This window comes from Rhinolophus sinicus, linkage group LG06 (assembly GCF_036562045.2).
Source record: "Rhinolophus sinicus isolate RSC01 linkage group LG06, ASM3656204v1, whole genome shotgun sequence".
Taxonomy (NCBI): Eukaryota; Metazoa; Chordata; class Mammalia; order Chiroptera; family Rhinolophidae; genus Rhinolophus; species Rhinolophus sinicus.
Window position 1 is genome coordinate 158,925,713 of NC_133756.1, and position 18,456 is coordinate 158,944,168.

Genomic DNA, 18,456 nt, shown 5'->3' on the forward strand with positions numbered 1-18,456 from the left:
GATTGGGGAGCTTCAGATACATGGCTATTTGGGAAAACAATAGTGTTTGCCATATCTCTTAACAAAAAAAACTATTCAGTGTAAGAAGATCCACAGACAAGAACTACATTTAAACCAATCAAACTACTCCTTCTAGAATTCAGGCAGGAAAATATAGATGATTTGCTCATTGGAAATCAAAAGTGAGTAGAACAGGCCAACAGAAATGAGCAAGGGGAAAGCCACTTGGCCAACCAGACTGTCTTAACCCACGTGTGGACTGGATAATCCAAATGAAGTCAGCAATAAGAAACTGGAGACAATGCAAATGAAGACCACAGTGAAATGCCCTTGCATACTTATTAGAAGAGCTAAAATGAAAAATTGTGTCAATACCAAATGCTGACAAGAATGCAGAGAAATTGGATCGCTCATACACTGCTAGTAGAAATGGAAATTGTACAACCACTCTGGAAAATCATTTCTTTTAAAACTAAGCATACACTTAACCATACAACCTAGCCATTCCACTTCTGGGCATTTAATCCAGAAAAAAATAAATTTATGTTCACACTAAAACCTGTACACAGTGGTTCATGGCAGCTTTATGTGTAATAGACAAAACCTCAAAACAAATAAAATGCCCAAGAATAAGTGAATAGTTAAACAGTAGCACATCCATACCAAGGAATATTACACAGCCATAAAAAGGAGCAAAGTAAAGATCCATGCAACAACTTAGATGGATATCAAAGGAGGCATGCTGAGTGAGAAAAGTCAATTTCAAAACTACATTGTATGGTTCCATTTATACAACATTCTCAAAAAAGACAAAATTATGGAGATGGAGGACAGATTCACATTTTCTGGGGGTTAACAATGGTGGGAGGGAGAAGAGATGTGACTGCAAAGGGGTTGAAGGAAGGAGAGCTTTGTTGTAATGGAATAACCTGTCTGCTGAGGGTGAAGGTGGTTACATGGATCTACATATGTGATCAAAATGACATAGACCCATACACACATTTGTACCAATGACAATTTCCTGGTTTTGATATTGTGCTATAGTTTTATTAGATGTAACCATTGGGGAAAACTAGGTGAAGGTACGCAAGGCTTCTCTGTATTATCTTTGCAACTTTCTGTGAAACTCTGAACTGTTTTCAAATGAGTTTGTAGCCATTGAACAGCAACAAAGACCCTTGAATAGAAAGGACACAATGGAGGCAAGTCTCACATGCACCCAGACTCCTACTTGACAACATTTCCCCAACCATGGTGCAGGAAAATAGGGTCAAACATAGACTGGCAGTCTCGTTAAGTAGAGGAAGCAGATCACAGTTCAAGGATGTTCTAAGACATCTGGGATTTAGGGAGCAGGGTACCAGAAAATAGGGAGCTGAGGAGAAAGAAGCCCCCCAAAATTGTGTACAAATGTCCCTTAGAAGAGTAAACCCTAATAAAAACTATAGATTTCAGGTGATGATGATGGATCAATATAGTTTCTTCAATTGTAACAAATGTACCATTCTGTGGGAAATATTGATAATAAGGGAGACTGGGGGCAACAGACATATGGGAAACCTCATACCTTCCACTCAATTTTGTTGTGAACCTAAAACTGTTCTAAAAAAATAAAGTTTATTATTTAAAAAGTCTAGCATAGTGTCTGGCACACAGTAGACACTTAATAAATGGAGACTGTTGATCATAATACTAAAGAATGACATATGGTTTCTACTGTGTGGTTGAGAGCACATATGAAACAAAGGCAGTCATTTATTAAACAATATATAACTAAAATGTGTAGTGTAAATTCTAAGTGATATATTCATTCATTCATAGAAGGATATCATTCAGAGGAGGCTGGAATAGTTAAAAAAAATTTTCTAACAAAGTTGGAACTTAAATCTAATATTTGTTAATTAGAATGGGAAGAAGACACTATCCTAAAAAGGGAGCATATAAATGTAGGTATCAAATTCAGGAAGAGAATGGTGTGTTCTTAGGCAATAAGGAAATTGGCTGACCTGACCAAAGTTGAATGTCAATATTGAAATGCAGTGGAATTAATATTGCTTTAGTAAGAGGTGATCAGATCATTATAAATGGTCTTGAAATTCAGAAAGAGGGATTCAGTCTTGAAAAAGTATAATGGCATATTTAAGGAACAGAGTGACTTCATATAAATGATACTTGAGGAAGTTTCATCTGGAGACAGATTTTAAAATGGTTTAGAGAGAGAAGAAAAAGAGGTGAATGTTCTCCATTCAGTTAGGTTACTACAGAAGTACATGCTATGCACTACGAAAAGATGGGATTTAAAAAAAAAAAAAAACCCTAAACTTCTTGGACAACTCTTAAACTGTGCATATATAGAACAAGACATTCCAGGAGCCCCAACAGAGGCTTATACTAAAAGGTTAATAAAGAAGCCATAGATTCTGTTGAAACAAACTAACCGAAAAGATGTGACCTAGGAGTAACAGCTATGTTCTAGGAGTAAAGTTAAAACTGAAATGGTCCTGCCCAGACAAAATCTAAAATTAAGCTTCCACAGGATCGAGGTGATCCACCAGTAATTTCACTACCTGCCCTGCCAAAATTTACTATTCTGTAGAAGAAGATAATAAGCCTCTATAATGTATCATAACAATGTCCAGCACACAATAAAAAATTACTAAACAAGAATGAAAAGGTGACTCATAATCAAGGGATAAAATAGTCCACAGGAGCAGACTCAGATATGATTCAGATAATTGAGTAGGCAGACAAGGACTTCAAAATTCTATGATTTATAAGTTTAAAAACTATTAATGAGGAAAAGAATGAAGAAATACCCAACCTAATAAAAAAGTCAAAAGTCGGAGCCGGCCCGGTGGCTCAGGCGGTTGGAGCTCCGTGCTCCTAACTCCGAAGGCTGCCAGTTCGATTCCCACATGGGACAGTGGGCTCTCAACCACAAGGTTGCCAGTTCAATTCCTCGAGTCCTGCAAGGAATGGTGGGCAGCGCCTCCGCAACTAAAGATTGAACATGGCACCTTGAGCTGAGATGCCGCTGAGCTCCTGGATGACTCAGTTGGTTGGAACACATCCTTTCAACCACAAGGTTGCCGGTTTGACTCCCGCAAGGGATGGTGGGCTGTGCCCCCCCTGCAACTAGCAACGGCAACTGGACCTGGAGCTGAGCTGCGCCCTCCACAACTAAGACTGAAAGGACAACAACTTGAAGGTGAACGGCACCCTCCACAACTCAGATTGAAACGACAACAACTTGACTTGGAAAAAAGTCCTGGAAGTACACACTGTTCCCCAATAAAGTCCTGTTCCCCTTCCCCAATAAAATCTTAAAAAAAAAAAAAAGTCAAAAGTCAAAAGAAGGATATTCAAATGGTCAATAATCATATAACAATGTGTTCAATATCGTTACTGATCAGACGAATGCAAACTAAGACCACAAAGTTATATACCTATGCTCCCTCCAGAGGGGCTAAAATGAAAAAGAATGACAATAATAAGTGTTGACAAGAAAGTTAATCAACTGGAGCTCACACAGATTCTGGGGGTGGGGGAGAGACTAAATTGGTTTAGCTACTTTATAAAATTGTTTGGCAGCATAAATTAGAGCTAAACACACAATGCTCTGCTCCATGACCCAGCAATTGTGCTACTTGACATACACTCAAGAAAAATGTGTGTATATATCCATAAAAATACATGTACTGCAATGTTTTCTTCTTTTAAGTTCTTAACCTACCAATCTTCCCATTGACCGTATTTATTGTCCCCCACTCCTAACAGGTTGTATACTCATGTGGAAGCCTGGTGTGCCCTGCATTTATAGCTGCAGGATGGTTGACGGACTTCACTAGTTTAAATTGGGGATTCCTCCAGTGAGTATAAAAAATACATACTTAACCACTTGCACATAGAAATAGTTTAGTCTTGATCTTTCTTATGAGAGATATTTTGATTTTTATACACAGAGCTCTAGGCAGTTTTCATCTTCCCCTTTTAATAAGGGGTTATTTCTTTTACAGATTCAGCCTTATGTGGAGATCTCAGTTCCCATTCTATATCTCCACTGGTCTACTGATATTCTTGTGCAAATATAGCCATTAAAATTCCAGTTTGAAATCTTTCGGGTCGATATCTCTGCTAATAACCACAGATCTGTACTCCTCCCTGATATACAGGTATATCAGCTATACATTTATTCAGACCTTAATGTTTTTAGTGGTAATACTTTTATATGTAAGATATTACATATGATTCTAGGGGCTGAAAATGGTGAAGAACAGGAGTCATGAGGCCTGGCTGTGCAGAATGAGATTTCTTGTAGGGAAAACATGGATTTGTCACAGAAGCACACAATAGAAGTTAAGTTGCAGGTATCGTAAGTGCCACTAAGGAGAAGTACAGGGAGAGCTGAGAGCTTTGACCTAGTCATACACAGTGAACAAAATCTTCATAGGAATGATCCAGTGTTTCCTTCAAGGAGAAAAGATATTCACATTGTTAAGTCCCCTATAAATAAATTGATCCTGGGACAGATAAGATGTCAGGGAAGTGAGTCTTACTAGAAAAGAGAAGGTCCTCCTCCTCTGTGTGTGGCCACGTGACGTTGGGGCTGAAGCCCAGGGTGAGCAGCCATGTTAGAGCATTGTGGTTGTATCAGGTGAACTGAGCCCATTGACATGGAGGTGCATCAGCAGCAATGCAGGGGACCATCCAGGACCCTGCACATACATGAACTGACTTAGGCCTGTGATGCTGAGCATAGTCACATTACATAGTGGCAGCACTAAGTAATTCCCTTAGTTGTTCTTCCTTTCTGGTATCCCTGAGCTCACAGGAAATTCTTACTATTAGCTACTGGCTGGGAGTTGCTGTGCTATAGAGATTAAGGAACCAGCCTTTCATACCTTTGGGATTGTTAGCAAAAGGGAAAGTGTCACCTCTCCCCCAGGGCCCAAGTAGTGGTGACCACTCTAAAGGATGACTCTTTCCCGGTGGTCACTCTCTGGGGAAGGCTGCTGGTGGCAGCAGCACTGCAGCCTGCAAGATCAAGAGGCCAGGTCTCACCATTTCTGAGACCACACGTGAGGCATGTGGGAAAATGGCTGGGATTCACTTCAAGGAAACATAATTTCCAGAAACCTAACCTGGAGAGATCAACCTATACTAATTTGGGCACATAAAGTACAATGACTTCACATAATAGTCACGGGTGGGTAAAGGCTAGACTCTTGGTTACAAGTAACATTTTTTAAACAATGGAGGCTGACCAAAAGAGGGCACTGGAAGTGTGGTGAAAGACAACCTTCTGGCAGGGATGCTGGATTCATGCCCCAGACGCTGGGCTTAGCCAGACGAATTTTAGCCCCTTGTCCACCTCAAGAGTAAAATTCAGCAGGCAGAAGTAAAGTGCATTGAGCAAATTTATTGAGAATGTGCTATTGGGAAGGAATTATGCTAAAGCATCTTACATCATCTCTTGTAATTTCAACAAAGCACAGTGAATCATCATTATCAACCCCATATTATAGATGAAGAATCTGATATTCAGATTTTAGTGGCCCTTTTCAAGATTATTCAATCACATCTAGTTGCTTCCTTTCCAAAGATTCTCGAGTCTACAATCAAGTAGTGGAAATAGTGGATGAAGGGGTCACTGGATTCATTCATTTAATTCTTCAAGAAGCTCACAATCTTGCTACAATTGGTCCTTCCAAAGGCCAGTGAGAGAGAGAATCAGGCACAGAGAGGAACAGCTTGTCCGCGAGGCAGCCTCTAACGAGAATTTTTAATGGTTTCTCCAAGCAGTTGTTACTTTTGGTGAGTATTACTCATAAAATGACAAGGGCTAGGGGCAAAGCCATAGTAGTAACTCCCATCAATCTCATTGCATCTTCGCTCTGAAAAGTAGAAGAGTACATTGTTCAAAGAAACGCACAAAACTGATGATCCCTCCCCTCAAGTCACACAAAGACGCATTAATTTTTTGTCCATCCCAGACCTTTCCTCAGGGAAGAAGTTGACTGTCGTTAGGATCTGACACCTTCCAGCTCTGACCCTGGAGGCCCTCTGGGGCTAAGGTGATCCTATCTGGATCCTGGGTCATTCCCATCTCTCCCTGACAACCCACAGGACTTTTCAGGATCTGCCTTCAGAGCTGAGCTCAAAGGACTGCATATGCTTAGATTCAGCCAGGCCCTCCTTCAGAGGCCCTCCATCCATCCCGTCATTCCACACATCAGGAAACTGAGGCCCAGAGAGGGGAAACAGCCTGTCCAAAAACCCTCAGTGGAATAGAAAGAAGCTATTTGGGATTTGAGCTCAGATGTCCTCTATTTACAGGCGGCTCAGTACTTGGGAGGGATCCAGACAGCTGAGAGCACGAGGTACTATGAAATTGGGGACCGGAGAACCTTAATGCATCCTGGGAAGAGGCAGGAGAATGTGTGATGTGGCGGCTTCAGAGCAACGGAATCTATGCTGATAAGCTGAGGTAAATCATGTGACTTCTCTGAGCCTGGCCTTCCTCTTCTGTACAAAGGGATAAGAAATACTTGCCCTGATCACCCCACAGGCTTGTGGGAGGAGCAACTGTTAGTAAAGCACCTCGCGTGTGAGCTGAGCTTCCCAATTTTCACAGCACTTGCCCAATCAAACTATAAAGTGGATGGGACAGAGGTGCTTGCCCATTTTCTGGATGAGGAAACCAAGTCTAGTCAGTAAAGTGATCTTATAGCCGATCTCCTGGCTGGTGTGGGGACAGAGCAAGGAATGCAGTTTCCAGGCTCTCGGCCTCACGTGGAAAGGTGCTGGCTCAGATAGTAAATGGCCATCAACTGTGATTGGATGGCCATCAGCTGTGGCTAGTTGGCCGTCAGCTGTAACCAGTGAGCCATTGGCCACTAATACAACTGCTGTGGCTATGCTAGCAGGAAAATGGGGGCGAGCAAGAAGATGGTGGCTGAGCCTGCAAGCGGTGCAGTGAGGGTTGCGAACAGTGTGGCTCCTTCTTCCCGTGTCTCTAACCCAGCCTCCATTGAGACCACAGTGGTATGACTCCCCTACCTATGGCTCTGTGGGTGTTCCTTTTGGGCCTAGCCACATCCTGCGTTCTTATTTGGGGAGTGGGAGCAGAGACCCCGCCTGACTTCCCGCGTGACAAATGGCGCAGCGAGCAGGGTCCCCTGCATGACACTGGTCAGTGGTGATGCCACAATTTGAACCAGCTATTCCTGACGTACAGGGCAATGAGCCCTGCCCTAGACTGCATCGGTGACCTTCTGGAAAAGATTTCCAAAGACAAGGAAGCAGTGGGACCCATGGCTACTATGTTTGTTTTCAAGTTAAAGCCACTGGTTCAAATCCTGAAGTGTCCACTTAGCTTTGGTGACCTTGGGCAAGTGAAGTGCTTGGTCCTTTAGTGTTTGTGTAAGAGATGTCAGGAGGGCTCTGCTGATATTTGCCAACAGCTGCCCCACATCTTCCCGTTAACAGACCTCCAAAATGAATCACCCCATAGGAGTCTTACCTGTTTGCTCTGGGAGCGGCTATATCTCATTTTAGTAGCAAAGTGCTCACAGTTTGAAGTGAAAACGTTGTACTTCCAGGTTTTATCAATTTCCTTCCTTGCCAAATTGACAATTTTATCTGTGGGCCGTGGTCTATACTTGTTGTCCAAGTAGTTGTTGACACTGTAACCGTCGTTCCCCGCCACATCCTGCAAACGTTCACATTTCACCTTGACCATTATAAAAGTGTTGCCGCCGAAATAACCAGACCCTGGAATCACAGACAGACACTCTGAGATGCCGCCATGTTCAGCAGTACAAGGTTGGAAAACGAGGGGAAAAAGGAAAGACAAAAAGTTCCTCTATTTGATGAAATAGGATTAATTCAGCCGAGACAGTTAATTGTTCAAGATGGTTTTGTGCTTTTAAGGGCAAACCTGAGTTTGATACTTGAAAGCAGGGTCACCTTCCATGACTTAATTGGCTGGTCTTTCACAGCTGGGCCTAAAACTTCTGTCAGCTCTATAGGAATTGAAGCCTTGTTAAATGGGAGGCAATTTTTGCTTTTCAGTAAGGCTTACATGAAGCAATTGTGTGTCTATAATGAATCTTATCTGTCTTCTAAGAAGAAACTCAGTCTAGCAGCTAGTTTCTTGCCTAAACGAGGCTCTCATTAAAAACCAGATATCGAAAAGTAAACTGAATTGGCTGCATTTTTAAAGCCAAAGCTGCTAAAGCATTGCTCTTCATTGATAGTAACAGATGTTTACAGTAGGAGTCTTGGGAATGATAGTTGGTTCAACTACTTTGTTTTTCATCATACATGTGCTTCTTGGTCACATGTTTCCTATTTAAAAAGAGAAAGTGGTGCTACTCTAGGAAGACTGAGTTTTTGCCCTAGCAAATTGATTATTCCACTATATCATTTGTCATTTCAGTTTTAGGATTTCCATGAAGGCTAGGATGATAATTAGGAAACCTACATTTCACTTCTTTAATTTGATTTCAATTGAGAAGAGTCATCTCCTACCAGGTTTCTCAGAGTGTGGTGGGAAGACCACCTCCATCAAAATCACTGAGGATGTCTGTTTAAAATACCATCTCTCGGCTCTGGACCTAAGTGAATCAGAATCTTGGGCCATGACACTTAGCCGTCTGCATTTTGAAAAGGTTTCCCAGCTAATTGTTGTGCACACTGTCAGAGAATCACTAACTTACATGTACCCTTCCCATTGCCGAGAAAGTGAAATGAGCCCATGAAAAAGCTAACAAGCTGAAGCTACTACCACTTTTGGTTGGTTAATCATCTAGTCCAGGGGTGTCCAAACTGCGGCCCGCGGGCCAACTGCGGCCCGCAATCCATTTTTAATTGGCTCGCAGCAAATTCCAAAAATATATTTAGTTTACTTAAATAAACCAGGTGAGGCAATACGTACTTCACCTCGAGTGAGTGGCCCGGCTGCTTGTGTATTTTACCGCATATGGCCCTTGGTGAAAAATGTTGAAAAAAGTTTGGACACCCCTGCTCTAGTCTATGAGAAATTCCTTCAGCCTTCACTACTTCCTTAAACAGTACTACGCAGTATTTGAACTCAGCAGTGTAAATAAAATGTACTGTATTATATGATCCAGCCATTCCACACCTGGTATATACCCAAAATAATTAAAAACAAGTATTCAAGCAAAAACGTGTATTTGAATGTTCATAGCAACACTATTCATTCACAAGAGCCAAAAAGTGGAAACAACCGTCAATTGATCAATGGGTAAATACAATGTGGTCTATCCATATAACGGAATATTATTCAGCCATATAAAGGAATAGGGTACTGATACATACTACATGAGTGAACCTTGAAAACATGCTAAGTGAAAGAAGGCAGACACAAAAGGCTGCATATTGTTTGACTTCATTTACATGAACAGGCAAATCTATAGAGACAAAGCAGTTTAGTGGTTACCTGGGGCCAGAGAGACGGGAGTGGGGAGTGACTTTTTAAAAGGTATGGGATTGCCCTGGGGTAATAAAAATGTTCTGGCACCAGACAGAGGTGATGGTTGCACAGCATTGTGAATGTGCTAAATATACTGAATTTGTACACTTCAAAATAGTTAAAACGGCAAATATATTTTACTATAATTAAGGTATACTGCATTATTAACATAAAGTACATAGTATGAATCATACCATTGTTTTTAAATCCTAGGGAAAGACTCAGATTAACTAGACCTCTGTTCCAAGTTCCTTTAAATAATATCGACTTGTGTTTTTTAAAAAAAAAAAAGTTGCACTATTGGCCTCTGAGCGTCATTATCCCCTCCTCCTACTCTCCTGCCCTCTTGTTACAGGTGAAATGTACACGCCTATAATTGTTTGTTACATAACTTTTGTAACTTAAATACTTCACAATGTGTTGCAGACATGTTCCCATAGCAACAAATGTGTAATTGTGCCATGACTTGAAATGGCTGCCATGGCAGTCCACTGATATCGTACTTCATTTATTTGACAAATCCCCTCTTGTTAGGCTTTTCGGGTGTTTCAACTGGTTCTTGACTACAGACAATGACATTATAAACATACTTGCAGAGAATGCCTCTCTGGGCCTGTGTCGGACTCAGACGAGTTTCAGTTTTTTGAGTATCTACTGGGAAGAAGCCAGCCTCATTCAATCCTCTTACAATCCCTCCCCTGTGAAAACAGCTGCCTCCATTTTGCAGAACCAATCTTCAGCCAGAGAACTTAAGTAACACACCCAAGTGCCAAGAGCTGTGAAGCAAGGAATAGAAACACTTCCAAAGCCTGGCGATTCCTACCTTATTGTGTAGAAACTGTGTGACACAATGGCAAGAAAGAACTTTCTTACTAGGTCTTCCTTCCTATCACCTGGCATAGCACAGAACACTTAGGAGAGGGTCACAATAGAATTGTCAACTGATGGAGTCCACATTCCTTTGCTTAGTGAATGGAGATCAGAGATGTTATGATTCAAAGGGAAACAAACGCTAATTAGCAGAGCCATGAGTTGTTTATTATTCCCTCTTCTCAACATAAAGCTGGTGTTTAACAAATAATTCATCTTTACCTGCATAGCTCACGTGGACCACATGACCATCTCCCACATAGATGACCCAGTGCTTATAGACGGGACGATGAATTTCAATCATGTCTCCAGGTATGGGGTCTGAGCCTGACTACAAGAGAAAAACCAGAGGGAATGTTAACAGACTTCTAGGAAACACCAGGCCTGGCTGGGAGAGCTCCAGAACCACTGGCTACCACACATGGCCTTGTGGTAACGCAGGGAGGATAGACCCCGGTGACTGCTGGGACCACAGGTTTTGCTGTCACTCTCAGAGAACCCCCTCTGGGGATTCTCTGGACAAAGGATGGGCTTAACCCTTTCCCTCTCATTAGACTGTCCCTCAGGGCCCTAGAACATTTGTCCTGCCCCACTGTTGGGTATTAACCTTGTCTTTTATTGTCTGTTCTGATACTTTGATATCTTGAGCTGTACTGAACCTGGAGAGACCACCCCTCCCAGAGCTAGCCAGTTCCTGAAGATCGCAAGCAATGCACACATAAATGTGCTTGTCAAATGCAAAGCAACCAATCCAGAGCTCACTCCCCCCCACACACCCATCTCCAGCTACCTCCTTTAAGAAGCTCTCACACTCCAGGCCGCTATCCATCTACCCGAATCACCCCATGTCCAAGTAGCAGACAACTAGAGACAGCCCCTGTGCCCCAGAGCCTGTGGAAAGTATTCTCGCCAGCCGTTCTAAGCCTGCTCCCCCTGCCTCCATCGTTCTTCCCACAGAAACCACAGTAAAGGCTCTTGCCCACATTTCTACCTACGTTCTCTGCCTCCTGAAAAACCCTGTGCTTCCTAAAGTGCTGCACCCCCACCCCAACCTTGACGTGACATGTCATGCTCCCTCCTCTTGAGAACTGTAATAAGCTCTTTTCCAATGTCATCATCTCTTAATCTGTTGTCCTTACTGGACCTCAAATAGTCTATCAATACACTATATTTTAAAGCAGGATGTTCACAGTTGCATTGAGCAGCCTTCTCCTCAGATTCTGTCTCCAACCTCTGGACACTCATTCCCTGTGAGACACAAACTGAGGTGTTCTTAAGGCTACACAAAGTGCAGCTGGGTCAACCATCAGATGTTGTGGTGACCACACAGCTACCTGTGGGAAATTTCCATAACATGCGCCCATCACACCTCAGTCTCACAAGGTATTAGCACAATGAATCTCCCAGACACACATGTTGGCACTGGGACGGGAGAGGTTAAGGGACTTAGCCAACACCCCTCAGCCAGAAGTCCGTTTCCCTCTTCCCACTTCCCGCACTAGTCCCTCTGTGGGTTGCTGCTTTTCTCGGCATTCACACTCCCTTCCCAGGGGTTCAGAACGGTCCACCCCACATTCTATTCCATCTCCCTGGAATGAAGCCTGCTTTCTGTCCCTTCTCCTCTTTCTGTCCCCGTTCCTTCTGGCATCACTCAGCCGGGTTGCTCAATCAGAGGCCTGGAGTTATGCTTCTCCCCTCCTTCTCCCTGTATCCAATTACCAAGTGCCTTCAATGCCATCTTCGTCCCATGCCTGTTTCACGTGACTTGGGTCACAAAAGTCCTTGTCTGTCACCCCTGACTCCCATACCAACCACTCCTTAACCACTTCCATGTCATCCAGTGGGACCTTTCCAAGGGGACATCTGGCAGTGACCTACCTGGAGCCTCAGAATGAGTCCACACCCTTCAGGCAGCTCAGGATCTGGCTCTTGCACCTCATCCCTCTCACTCCTCCCTCTGGTCTGCTCTTATTGAGCTACGTGTGTTTTCCTCACCTCGTGCTCTCTCTTGCTGCTGCTCCTTGGACATTGTGTTCTGTCTGCCTCCACCACCATCCCAGACCCTCTCCTTGTAACACGGACTCTCCGCCCAGCAGACATCCTTTTCCCCGAGTGTTCACTATCTCAGGATGTCCCTCCTCCAGGTGCTCCCAGGTGCTCCAGCACCTCCAGCTCTCTACGCACAGATCGATTTTCTGTACCTGTCTGTCATCCTCCTCTGGGATTGGGATCTATTGGGGGATGGCAAAATAAGGGCCTAAGGATCAGCGTACCCAGTTTCTCCTCCTTTATGATAAGGCCAGATCGTCGGCCAGGGCACAGTGGGGCGAAGTGACTCGGAGAAGCTCTCCCGCTGGTCAGCACCAATTTGAGCACCACAACACCCTATCCTTTTAGAGCAATGGGCTCCCCCATCCATATCCTATGCTGCTGACCAGACGGAAAGGTGCTCTTCAAGGATGTGCCACATCTGGGTTCACTTGTCATCTGATGTTGGACGAGTTACCTGAACTGTGTGTGCCCGGGTCTCCATGTGCAGACTGGGAAATGTCAGGTTTGTTGTCAGGACTTAATGAGCTTTTAAATGCCTGACACTGCTGTATTCCTATTCCTATGAGAATTAATCAAGTAGCAGGACTATGAGAATTAATGCTGTAGTATTAATATGAGAAATACCATGCCGGCTCCACTGGTGGTGTCCCAGAACCCCACCCACATCCCATTCCCAAAAGGACTCCAGCAGGGACAGGATCATCCTCAAAGAGGCCTTACCATCTTGCACCGAGGCCAGCCGTATCTCAGAGTAGTGGCAAAGCGCTCACTGTTATCAAAAATAACTTTATATGTCTTCGTGTCACCAACCATCTTCTCTGCAGAACTGATGATCTGATTCACAGATTGGGGTCTGAACTCATGGTCCAAACAGTTGTTGACCCGGCGGAGGCAACCCCAAGCTGCCATCTTCAGGGGTTCCTTTGTCACCACAGCTTCGCCACTCAAAAACATGAACATTTTGGAGGAACCAATCCTGGGAAATCGATCTGGGAATCACAGAGAGGCCACAAGGCAGGTGATGTAGGGAGACAGAAAGCAGGAGAAAAGAAAGCGGAATGAAAGGTACCAGTTACAGAGATTTTGGTAACAAACGTTTCCCACAAAGGCTTAGAAGAATCACATATTTTGTTCTTTTTGTTAACAAGATGTTGGGAATTACTTTCACATGTCGTAAATGCCATGATTGTCACTGGCTGGGTCACAAGGCAATGTCATAGTATAGTGTTATAAGAATGTACATAGTATATTCGACCGATCCCTTGTTATTGAGTGTTTCAGTTGCTCAAAAGCTTAGCCATTATTAACAGTTATGTTAGAAATATACTGGCATTCCTGGCATTTTCATACCCTGGAGCACTTCAGAAACAGATTCACTTTTGTTATTGTAGCACCTACTGTGTTGAGACACTCTGTGGGGCTGGTTTTCATAGTTTGTCTAATTTAATTGTCTTTTTGCCCTTCAAGGAAAATATCACCATCTCCATTTAACGCCAGTGTTGGACCCAGAGAGACTTTAACAGACACTTCTGTGCTGTGAAAAAAGTCCCACAACCAGAATGTGAAACTGCGTCTCTCAAGCTCCAAAGGGCAGACTCCTTCCGCTGCACTGAGCTGAAGCGTAGGGGACCCTTCACAGGAGTGTCTTCTTCTCTCCCCTGACTTGCCACAGTTCTGAGTACAGGCAGAGGTCCAGAGAAGAGCTCTCATCACATGGGGTCCAAAGCCCATTCCACAGTGATCCGCGTTTTCTTTTCTAAGAGGGAGAGTAACTAATGAGCACACTAAATAAGTACAATTGTTTTGTGTCTCATCTCAAGGATGATGTTTGCATTTAGAATCCATCCTCTTAAGAAAACCTGTCCACATCACGTCCTCATAGCCATGCTTTGTCTTACAAGGCCTCTGAGGGTCATCCGGATTGAATGAGCCTGATTTGCAATTATTGTCAACGTATCCTATGTTTTAACAACACCCTCAGCATAAATGAGAAGCTGTAGAAAACATACAAGATGCAAATGCATGTTTCTGATCTTGATGACAGTTATTTGACTCGTTGGTGACAACAGAATATCAAACATTATGGTGCCATTGCACTGTGGGACAAAAACCTGTTTGCATCTAATTTAGCAGGCTTATTCCAGCCATCATTGTTTTTCTTTCATTGACATTACATACATCAGTTTCATTCATTCTCCTGTTAACCAGCTTTACCACCCTCTTGCTTCTGTCATATTTAAGCTTAAATAAATCGTTAACAGGTGCTTGTTATGTATTTTCATAAGAATTTTCCTTTTGGATGTGCACCTCTGAAAGCTGCTTTTGCTAAGGAGCATTCATTACATAATATTAGGTTGGTGCAACAGTAATTGTGGTTTTCGCAATTGTTTTTAACCTTTTAAACCGCAATTACCTTTGCACCAAACTAAGATACCTAGTTTGTGAAATCACGTACTTCCGAAAAACACCATAGAGTCCTTCTATTTAAGACTTAGACTGTGAGCTCCTGAGAAACTTTCTGCTTTAAATCATGCCATCAGAGTCAGTAAGAACAGAGTTGATCAGCATTGAGCGGAGGGGACTAAGTACTGAAGCAGCCCAGCACTGGAGGAGCCAGTGGGCCTCTCCCCTGTTTTGTCAGGACCTATGGGACCCCACCGTGATTTCACAGTAGATGTGGATGTTCAATCTGCTCAAACAGTTTCTCAGGGAGATGTGTTCCCAACTCAGGTTTCCCTTGGTGGGGTTTGGCTTTCGATTGTTCTCATGGTGTTCACAAATCTTTTGATGATTATATTTTCAATAGTCCTTACTTGAAGGAGCCAAATGAATCACATAACCATCTCCCACATAGATGGCCCAGTCCTTATAGCCAATGTGGAAAATCTCAATCATGTCTCCTGGCTCGGGTTCTTCAAAAAACTGCAAGAGAAAAACCAGAGTTGGTGTGGACAGGCTTCCAGGCAACAGCAGAGACCGTGGCTGGGAAGCTGCAGCTCATCCTGGGGACCCCATTGCTGATGTTAATCTCCCAGTGGGGCCTTGGTGGGCGGAGCACCTGTCCCCCATGGAATTCCACGTTGCTTTCAGAAGGTCACCTCTGAGGGGAGCCAGGAGCTAGATCCCTGAGAAATGAACTTCTGGAATAGGAGGAAGGCGGATTGGCAGGATGGATGTATGATGTGTGTGTGCTCTCTGTTGTGTGTTTTTGTTTTACGTGTATGTTTGGGTTTGGGTGCATGTGTCGGTTGTGTGTCAGTGTCTGTGTGTAAGTTGTGTATGTATGTTCTGTGTGTGTATTGTGCATATGTATGTTGTGTGTATGTGTATGTGGCATGTATGTGTGTTGTATGACAACGTCTGTATGTTGTGTGTGTGCATATTGTGCGTGTGTATGTTGGGTGTGTGTTGTGTGTGCACACACTACGATGCAGATGTGCATGTGCAGGTCCCTGTGCGCGTGTACTGAGCGTGCTGACACAGCAGCTGGCATGGAAAAGCCCTTCCCTGATGCCGGGTCCCCAGACCCACCCCAGCAACATCAGACAGGTGAGTCTTGAGCGTCTCTGCCCTTCTGACCCTCAGGTGCCCATCATGCCTCTTGCCCTGGCTGTCCATGGCTGCAGCAGGCACCTCCTCTCACTCTGCCCCCGCCAGTCCCGACACCCACCTCCGGAGATGCCCACCTGAGACGGAAACCGACAGCAGCCTGATGGGACCTGCGCCTTCAAGGGAGCCCTTGTGGGGACACCCAGCTTCCTGCACTGGGCGGTGTATGGGGGGGGCCTGCCACACTCACACAGGGCTCTGCTGGCACTTTTCCTACCATAACTGCAACCTTCACACCACCCCAGGGGGAAGGAAGCACCACCCAATTGCTCTGGTGGGGAAACTGAGGCTCAGAGAGGTAGAGAGATTTGCCCAAGAACACTCAGCTGGAAGGGGCCAAGCTTGGTGTTCTCTGTCACGACGCCCTGTCCTCATTCATCCCTGCCTTCCGCCCCTTCCCAACCTCCTTCCTGCTCCCTAATGTCCCCACCCCTGGCACCACAGCTTCGTGATTTGAGCAGTTGTTCTTCCTCTTTGTGCCTGACCTGAGCAAATGACAAGCCCCTCCAGCCCTCCTCCCAGGCCGTCCAGTCTGAGACCTGAGACCAAGGGTCAGCGTCCCTTTGCCCTCTTTCTCATGCCAAATTCAACAACTGACGTTGACCCTGGAAGTTCCTCCCGATTCACTTTGGCGTCCATCTCCTGCCACTGACTTGGTTCAGGGCAGCCCAGTCCCTTCCTCTGTGATCCCCACGGCCTCCTGACTGTCCCTCTGCCTCCTGTCCCCACCACTCCAAGTCCAGTCTCCCCAAGACCCACTGTGCTTTCCCAAAGGGCCTACCTGGCCATGACCTTCCTCTGGCCTCAGGGCACAGGCATGGCCTTGGGCAGCTGGCCGGCCCCTCATGCCAGGCCCTTCCCTACCCTCCTCTCCCCCCACTGCACTCTGCCCCCCAGGCTGACTCAGTGACTTGCCCTTTCCCTCCCTGGGAGCTCGTTCTTGCTCTGCGCCTCCGTGTGACTGCCTCTGTCTGTCCCCGACCACCTTCCCACACCCATCCTCCTCTTCTGCCCCATCAGACACCCCTCCTCTGAGAAGCTGCCCTGAAAGCCCAGCTGCCACCCTGGGTCCCCAGGCCCCAAGGACCTCCACCTCTGCTGACTTGGGTCATGTCGTGCTGTGATTCCCTGTGCTCTCTGCCCCCCCTCTGGGCTTGGAGCTCTGGTCAGAGAGGGTCCTGTGTGTTCATCCTCCCTCATCTGTGGTAAGGGAAGGTCCTGTGTGTTCATCCTCCCTCATCTCTGGTCAGAGAGGGTCCTGTGTGTTCATCCTCCCTCATCTCTGGGATCCAGTGAATGCCTGGCTTGGAGCAGGAGCAAAGGAACTGTGCGAGGAGGAGGGCTGGAGGGTCAGCGGGACAGGACTCAACCCATTTCCTCCTCTCTCTCAGTCAGGGTAGGGCAGGTCCATTTTCGGTCTCCACCTGGGGAGTACAAGGGGACTTTCACTGTAACCCTTAATGCCCCTAATGTCTAAGGTCACAGCCACGGCACTGTCCCCTGAAAGCCAAAATGTCAGCTTGAGTCCCCTCCTCGATAAAGAAATAGGGCAGGATGTTGGCACTTGGGACAAAGCAACACCTTTGCTGACTGAGGCCAATGCCCCCTCTTGCTCTGGAATCTGAGTCATGCCTGCCAGGATTTGTTTGCTTTTCAATAATAGCAAGAGTCCAGCTTATGTTTTTCTAGCTTCACACCCCTGACATGATCCTTCCCCTTCCTTCAATGTCTCTAATTCAGGAAATTGTACTACTGGTAGGGACGATTTCCAAGTCAGATGCTGAAATTTGAATGCACAGTATTAGGCCGGACAAATGACTTGGAGGAAATAGACAGAACAGACTGGTGCCTAGAAGGCACTGATCTCCAGCCAGCAGGTAAGGCAATCAAGGTGGGGGTTCACTCACTTTGCAAGTCCCCGGTCCCCCCATTGGCCCACACTCTAGCTTCTTCCCCAGCTCAGTCTGGCACAGCTCCTAGACACCCACAGCTCCTTCCATTTGGGGTTCCCCAGACACATCCTACTACCAGATGCAGGGAGGAGAGCCACTCTCCCCAAAGACCTCACAGTCCAGAGGAAAATGGACTTCTAAACATTTTCCATGAAAGCCTTCTGAAGACAAGCTCTGAGTAACTGTGCCCCGGACCAGGCACCCAGACTGAGGCCTTTAGAAGAGGGGCACTGCCCTTCGCTGTAGAGTCACTAACCGAAAGTTTCAGGGCACTTACCGAGGCCATGGCCGTTGTCTGATGCTCAGCTCCGGGTGGAACAGTTTTACACTGTTGACTGAAAAATAGTATCGACTAGGTGTCTCATCACCAAACAGGAAATAAGAAAGGGTTGCAGCCCAGAGCATGCAGACATGACAAGCCAAGAACAATCTCTGGCCTGTGAGTCAAGATGGGGGAGTATTTATGAAAGGGAAAAG

At 45.3% G+C, this 18,456-nt stretch overlaps 1 protein-coding gene across 2 annotated transcripts; it reads right to left on the minus strand.

Annotated features, from left to right (window-relative positions):
* Positions 1–5,399: 5,399 nt before the first annotated feature.
* LOC109435832 (phospholipase A and acyltransferase 4) lies at positions 5,400–18,417 on the minus strand. 2 transcript variants are annotated; one of them, XM_019713953.2, is made up of 6 exons: positions 18,257–18,417; positions 15,232–15,340; positions 13,139–13,407; positions 10,589–10,697; positions 7,523–7,773; positions 5,400–5,894 (listed from the first exon to the last, which is right to left on the minus strand). In XM_019713953.2, the coding sequence occupies exons 1-6, from the start codon at positions 18,263–18,265 to the stop codon at positions 5,826–5,828; spliced, it is 816 nt and encodes a 271-aa protein (XP_019569512.2). In that variant the 5' UTR covers positions 18,266–18,417; the 3' UTR covers positions 5,400–5,825. The 2 variants fall into 2 exon arrangements, with proteins under 2 accessions (XP_019569512.2, XP_019569513.2); XM_019713954.2 differs by lacking the exon at positions 15,232–15,340 and having other exon boundaries at positions 5,682–5,894; positions 18,257–18,397.
* Positions 18,418–18,456: the final 39 nt, after the last annotated feature.

What these genes read in the sequence shown, in the direction of transcription:
- LOC109435832 (XM_019713953.2), bottom strand. An exon ending in GCTGGCCTCGGTGCAAGATG is followed by an intron (nt 10,698 to 13,138) that starts GTAAGGCCTCTT and finishes TTTCTCTTGTAG; the next exon opens with TCAGGCTCAGACCCCATACC. An exon ending in GGTCCACGTGAGCTATGCAG is followed by an intron (nt 7,774 to 10,588) that starts GTAAAGATGAAT and finishes CTGTGATTCCAG; the next exon opens with GGTCTGGTTATTTCGGCGGC.